General features: G+C 64.5%; 1 protein-coding gene across 1 annotated transcript; it reads left to right on the top strand.

Annotated features, from left to right (window-relative positions):
- Positions 1-2,996: 2,996 nt before the first annotated feature.
- On the top strand, positions 2,997-6,594 carry LOC143162893 (prostaglandin D2 receptor-like). The gene is given in 7 exon segments (XM_076343465.1): positions 2,997-3,122; positions 3,125-3,387; positions 3,389-3,547; positions 3,549-3,777; positions 3,780-3,845; positions 3,848-3,894; positions 5,944-6,594. Coding segments are annotated over 7 exon segments (1,074 nt in total). The 5' UTR covers positions 2,997-3,079; the 3' UTR covers positions 6,211-6,594.

Below are 6,594 nucleotides of genomic sequence, written 5' to 3'. Positions count from 1 at the left end.
AGGGGAGACGAAGGAGGGAGATGAGTCTGCGGTTACGCTACCGGCTGCACCCTACCCCGGCCCCGAGCATGGTTCGACAGCGCTGGGGGCTGGATCCCCCTCCGCAGAGAAGGACGGTCACTGTGCCCGTGCTCAGCGTCAGACCTTCCAGCAGCGGGGGAAGGAGCTGGGACCGGGTGAAAAGCACCCACCCCCCCCACCCCCACCCGGCTGTTCTGCCACCCCCAGCCACGGCCACGCTGGGCAGCTGCCTCCCGCGCCTGCACCCAGCGCCTCGGAGGCATGGCTGGAGCAGGAGATAGTCCCAAAAAGCCACCTCCATCCCAGGCTTTCCCCATCACCCCGGCACTGAGCAGCGTGAGGACAGGAACAGCAGCGTCCCCTGGTCCTTTGGGGTTTCCAGCTGGCCGGTGCATCCAGGGGCAGCACCCGTCCCCAATAAAGGCTGGATTTTGTCACGGTTCCTCCTCTTCCTCTCCCCAGGCAACCCATTTCTGCTGAATTTGGCCTTCTGGCTTTGCCTGGCGGGCTGGTGTCCGTCGAGGGACATCCCAGCGGCGGTGGGGAAGCCCAGCGCTTTTGTCTCTTCTCCATCAGAGGAGACTGGCAGTGGCGTGCCCTTTGCAGGAGGGTGCGGTGTCATCGCTCAGCCGGCACCACGGCCCTGGGACCCGCCATGCCCGGGTGATGGGGAACAGCATCCCCTAACGCCCTCAGTGCAGGAAGGAAAGCAAAGCCCAGGCGTTTCACTTGGAGAGGCGGCTCCTGCGGAGGGAGGCAGCTTGCCTGGGGTGGGTTTTTGGTTCAAGATGGCAGGTTTCTGCTCTGAGAAAGAAGAAGAAGGATCGGAGATGCTCCACCCATGAACAAGCCCCAGCCTGGGGCGAGGACCATCCTCCCTGGCATTTGCAGCATTGCAGCAGGGCTGGCACCAATTGCTCCAGGGCCCGGGACAGACGCTGTCCTCCCAGCCCTTGGGAGTCAGTAAATCAGCTCTCTGGAGCTGCTGGGCTCCCTTCCCAATCTTCATCCTGGGGAAAGCCTGAGGGATCCCACCCCATCTTCTCCCTGCTCCACGTTGCCGGGATCACCCCAAAAGGAGGATCCCAGGCCTGGAAAGAGGTGCTGCGTGCTCTGCAAAGGAGTATACTCACCGGGGCATTGGCAAGCCACCTGCTTGCCCTCCACGGCAGCCTCCCCAGCTCGTCATCCGAAGGGAGCTGACAAGAGTCGGCCAGGCCAGGGTGCTGGGTCTGCTAAAGAAGGCAGCGGGTGTGTTTTCGAGGCGCTGGCTGGGAGGATATCGCTCAGATTGCTTCCCCAAGCAGGCTGAATTTCTTCTCCCCCGGGGCCCAGGGCAGGAAGCAGCCGCCGAGTTCGCGTTCAGCCCTAGCGAGGGCAGCACCTCAACACCGCATGTGTGCCAGCGCCGAGCTGCAACAAGTTTTATCTCGATTTCTTCCAGAACTGGGCTCTCACCGGCACAGAGCACCAGCCGCAAACCGTCCCTGTCCTCTCTGTCAGAGAAGGCTTGAACTCACTGGCTCCCTTCATGCAGCATGAGAAATACAAGCCCACCACTAAACCATGCCAGGGCTGATGTCTGGCCCCTCAGACTGCCTTTCCCCACCCCTCCTGTCATCTTGATACTTCCCTGTGCTTCGTGCACACTCATCCAGAGCAGCAAAAAGGGGCCTGAAAGCAGACAACCGTCATTTCATGCTTATTCATCATCACATGTATCCTGGAAAGCTGCGGTACGCATTATGCAGTGGTGTTTCTGCAGCTGAAGAAAGGCCACTTCTTTTCCTGGAAGAAGCTTGGGGGCTTCTCTGGAGTTTGCTTCTGGGATAGCGGAGCGCTGACACGGGCACGGAGGGGCTGGGAGCCCCGTAACGGGGGGGCTCGGCAGCGGTACCACCGCACAGCAGGCATGCGGAATGGGGTGCCGGTAGAAGTGATGCCTGGCCAGGTTGAAGGCTCAAGTGCGGGATGTCTCCCGAGTCATACAGAGGCACAGGCACGCCAAGGAGCGAGGGCACATGGCACACTGCTCCCCGAGGGAGCACAGGGTGCTGGGCAGCAGATGGGGCCCAGCAGCAAAATGCTCCTGGGGTAACTCTGTCTGTTCCCTGCCTTACCTACCCCAGTGCAGCAGCTGGGCTTGGCCCTGGCCCTCTACCCCGTAACACCCCCAGGGGCTCAGGCCCAGCCCTCTACCCTGTAACCCCGCTAAGGGCTCAGCCCCGACCCCCTTACCCGTAACCCCCCCAGGGCTTGGCCCCAACTCCCTTACCCATAACCATCCCTGGGGCTCAGCCCTGACCCCCTACCTGCAACCCCCCCGAGGGGCTCGGCTCCAGCTCCCTACCCTGTAACCCCCCTCCAGGGACTTGGCTGTGCCCCCCTTACCCATACCCCATCCTCTACCCCATAAACTCCCCCTCGGCAACTCAGCTGTGCCCCCCTTACCCATAAGCCCCCCAGGGACTCAGCCCCCGTCCTCTACCCTGTACCCCCCCTCCACCAAGACACAGCCCTGGCCCCTTACCTGCAACCCCCCCCCCCCCCAGGGGCTCAGCTCCAGCTCCCTACCCCTGTAACCCCCTCCAGGGACTCAGCCCTGAGCCCCTTACCTGTAAACCCCCGGGGACTCAGCCCTGCCCTCTCCCCCATAACCCCCCCCTGCCCAGGGACCCAGGCCGCGACCCCCTTACCCCTAACCCCCGGGACTCAGCCCCGGCCCCCTTCCCGTCCCTCCTCCCGGGGCTCGCCCCCCGCCCGCAGCCGCCGGTCTCCCGGGGAGCGGCGCGTCCCCCCTCTCCGCAGCCGCCCTCCGACGGCCCGGGGAGGGCCGGGCGGCGGGAAGGGGCCGCCCCGGGGGCCGTGCCCGACCGTGCCCGCACCGCCTCTCCCCTCCCTCCCTCCTCCCACCCTCCCTCCGCCGGCGGGGGCCGCTCGCCCGCCGGGCCAGTCGCCGCCGGCAGCCCGCGGCGCAGCCCGGTGCGGTGAATCCCGGTGCGGTGCGGTGCGGGACATCCCATCCCCGGTGCGGCGCATCCCGGTGCGGGGTATCCCGATGGAGACGGAGGGTTACCGGTGCCGTAGCAGCCGGTACATCGAAGCGGGCAGTCGGCGGTGCCCAGCTCGGTGCTGTTCGCCGCCGGGCTGGTGGGCAACGTGCTGGCGCTGCTGCTGCTGGGCCAGCACCGGCGGCGCTCCCGGTCCCCCGGCGGTCGCCCGCCGCGGGTCTCCGCTTTCTACGTGCTGGTGAGCGGGCTGGCGGTCACCGACCTGCTGGGCAAGTGCCTGCTCAGCCCCATCGTGCTGGCAGCCTACGCCTACAACCGCAGCCTCAGCGAGCTGGGACCGGGCGGGCGCACCGAGGGCCGGGCCGGGCGTCCTCTGCCAGCTCTTCGCCTTCCTCATGGCCTTCTTCGGGCTGGCCCCCACCCTGCTGCTGCTGGCCATGGCGCTGGAGTGTTGGCTCTCCCTGGGGCATCCCTACTTCTACCGACGGCATCTCACCCGGCGGCTGGGTGCCACGTGGGGCCGGTGGTGGCGGGGCTCTGCGCCTTTTCTGCGCCCTGCCGCTGCTGGGCTTCGGGGTGCCCATGCAGTACTGCCCCGGGACATGGTGCTTCATCCGCATGGCCGGCGGCGGGCCTCGCCAGCTCAGCTTCCCCGTCCTCTACGCCAGCCTGATGGGCCTGTTGGTGTTGGCCATCGGTGCCTGCAATGTGAGCAGCATGCGGCACCTCTACCGCATGGCGCGGCGCCAGCCCCACCGCGGGCCCCCGCCGCTGCCGCCCCGCGCATGGAGGAGCTCGACCACCTCATCCTTCTGGGCTCATGACCGTCCTCTTCACCATCTGCTCCCTGCCGCTCATGTGAGTAACCCCGACGGCCCTCTCCCCCGAACAGCCCCCTGCCCTGCCCCCACCCCCAGGGGTTTGGGTGGTCGCTTTGGCCCCCCCCTGAACACACCACCACCCTGTCCGCGGGGGTCGGTCAGTGCATTAACCCCCCTGGAAAAGAATCCCTCCCTCACTGCCACTTCTTCCCAAGGAGGTTGGATCGTTGCTTTGGCCCCCTCTGATAGTCTCTCACCTGTCCATGGGGGTCAGGTCATTGCCTAAAACCCCTTGGAATAGACCCCCATCAGCACCACTCAGTCCCGGGGGGGTCAGGTCGTTGTTTTTGCCCTTTGGAATAAACCCTGGCACCACCACCTGCTCCTGGGGGCTAAAGGCATTACTTTGCCCCCCTCTGAATACTCCCCCAGCCTGTCCGCAGGGGTTAGGTCATTGCCTAAACCCCCTTGGCATAACGCCCCCGTCACCACCACTCAGTCCCGGGGGGGTCAGGTCGTTGCTGTGGCCCCTTGGAATAAACTCTGGCAACACCACCCACTCCTGGAGGTGTCGGAGGGGGGCGCTCATTGCTCTAGTCCCCTCTAAATAACCCACCACTACAGTCCCATCCCTGAGGGTAGGGTTGTTGCTTTAACCCCCTTGGAATACCCCCCCCCCCATCACCACCACTCCGTTCCGGGAGGTTGCTCCCCTTGGAACACCCAGCACCACGTCCCCGGAGGTTAATTTGTTGCTTTAACCCCCATGGAATAACCCCCCATCACCACCACTCTGTCCCAGAGCTGCCGGTGAGGTTGTCTCATTACTTTGCCCCCCTCTGAGTGTCCCCCACGCTGTCCCAGGGTTCTGGTCGTTGCTTTAACCCCCATGGAATAAGCCCCAGTACCACCACCCCATCCCAGGATGGGGGGGTTAGTTCATTGCTTTAGCCCCCTTGGAATAGCCCCCTCCCCCCATCACCACCACCCTGTTCCTCTGGGGTTGCCCCAGAGGTGTTGGAGGTGTTGGGGGGGGCAGTTCATTGCTTTAGCCCCTTGAAATAACTCCCCCCCCCAGCACCTATTCCTAGGGAGGTCTGGTCATTGTGCTAGACCCTTCAATAACGCCCCCATCCCCACCCCTCCCCGTCCCAGAGGTGCTGGGTAGATCCAGCTCCCTTTGAACGGCACTGGATTTCCCGACCTGGGGGAAATACTCCTTGAAATCCTCCCCCTTCTTCCCCAGGGATGGGGGTCCTGCTGGTGGGGTGGTGGGGTGGGAGACCCCCAGCATGACAGAGCCCTTGTTGCCCCCCCCCCCCCCCCCCCGCAGTGCCCCATGTCCCGGGGCCGGATCCTGCAGCACCGCCTGCTGTCACCCACTATGAGCAGAGCTGGTGCCGCAGCAGGGGCTATCCCAAAATCAGGGTGGGGGATGCAGGTGCTGCCACTGCCCCAGGTGACAACTTCCACCTCCGCTCCCTGTCTCCTCTGTCACTCTCTGGAGCCATATCGTGACGCGCCAGCCACCAGCAGCCCCGGCACAACTGGGCTCGTAGTGGTTTTGTAATAACCCCAGCGAAAGCCCTGTGGTCCTCAAACAAGCAGGGCTTCAGGCTGGACCTGGAGGAGGAGGAAGGACCTTGACCCAGCAAGGGCCACCGTCCGGCTGCGGTCCAGCCAAGTTGCCCAACGGATGCCTGGTCCGATACCCATTGCGGGGGGGGGGACGCACCACAAGTGGGGTGCCCCAGCCTCGGGGGCAGAGCAGCACCCGTCGGCTGCAGCCTGTGGAGGTCGGATGCTCCCTTTATCCGTAAAACAACCCCGGTTGCCGGGGCCACCTCTTCAGCTCTGAACCTCCTGGCCCTGATGGGGACATGGTGACCCTGTGCCACGACCGTCCGTGACCCAGCCCCAACTCCCAGTTTCAGGGTCTGCAAACCCACAATATGTGCTGATTCGATGCGTAAGGATGTCGGGGGTTAAAACTTCTTTTGCTGCCCCGGTGGGAATCGTTTTGCTCTCAGCTTTACCCCTGTAGTGAGATCTTTTTTTCACTTTTACCTATTTATTTGTTTTTTTAACAGATCCGGGTGTACATGGGGGCATTCGCTGCTGATTTCAACGAGAACGCTGACCTCAGCGCCCTGCGGTTTCTCTCCGTGAACTCCATCGTGGACCCCTGGGTCTTCATCATCTTCCGCACCTCCGTCTTCCGCATGTTCGTCCGCAGGGTCTGCCGGAAGCTGAATTCTCGGAAAGCCAGCCTGAAAGGGCCCGGCCCCGGAGGGGACGGCCAGTTCTGCCCCCTGGGCTGGCGCAGGACAGACGCCCCGCAGCTCGGCTTCCCCTGAGCGCGCGGGTCTTGCAGAAGCCGGCGGCTGCTGGTGAGGATGAGGAGCGAGCCTTCGGCCCCGCGCCCCCGCCCCAGAGCATCCCGGGGCAGCAAGGGGCTGTCGCAGGTGGGGACGGCGTCCGGCTCACAGCGAGGGGTGGGCGCGAAGCGTTTCTGCCCCCTTCCCTGAGGCTGCGTTTTGCCCCGGAGGGGAACCCGGGGGGGGGGCTCCCGGGTACCTGTGAATATTTCCGAGCAGCAGCACTTTGTGGAGGGTTTGGGGAGCGCCCGGCTCCAGGAAAGTAGGAGGGTTTTGGCATGTGGCTTCAGGGCAGCGGGGACACGCAGGAAGAGGTGTGTGTGTGTGTGTGTCCCCGTGAAATAAAAGTGGTTCGGAGCCCTG

The sequence above is a fragment of the Aptenodytes patagonicus genome, chromosome 7 (assembly GCF_965638725.1).
Source record: "Aptenodytes patagonicus chromosome 7, bAptPat1.pri.cur, whole genome shotgun sequence".
Taxonomy (NCBI): domain Eukaryota; kingdom Metazoa; phylum Chordata; class Aves; order Sphenisciformes; family Spheniscidae; genus Aptenodytes; species Aptenodytes patagonicus.
Note: the sequence above shows the minus strand (reverse complement) of the source record. Positions and strands in the feature narration are given on the sequence as shown.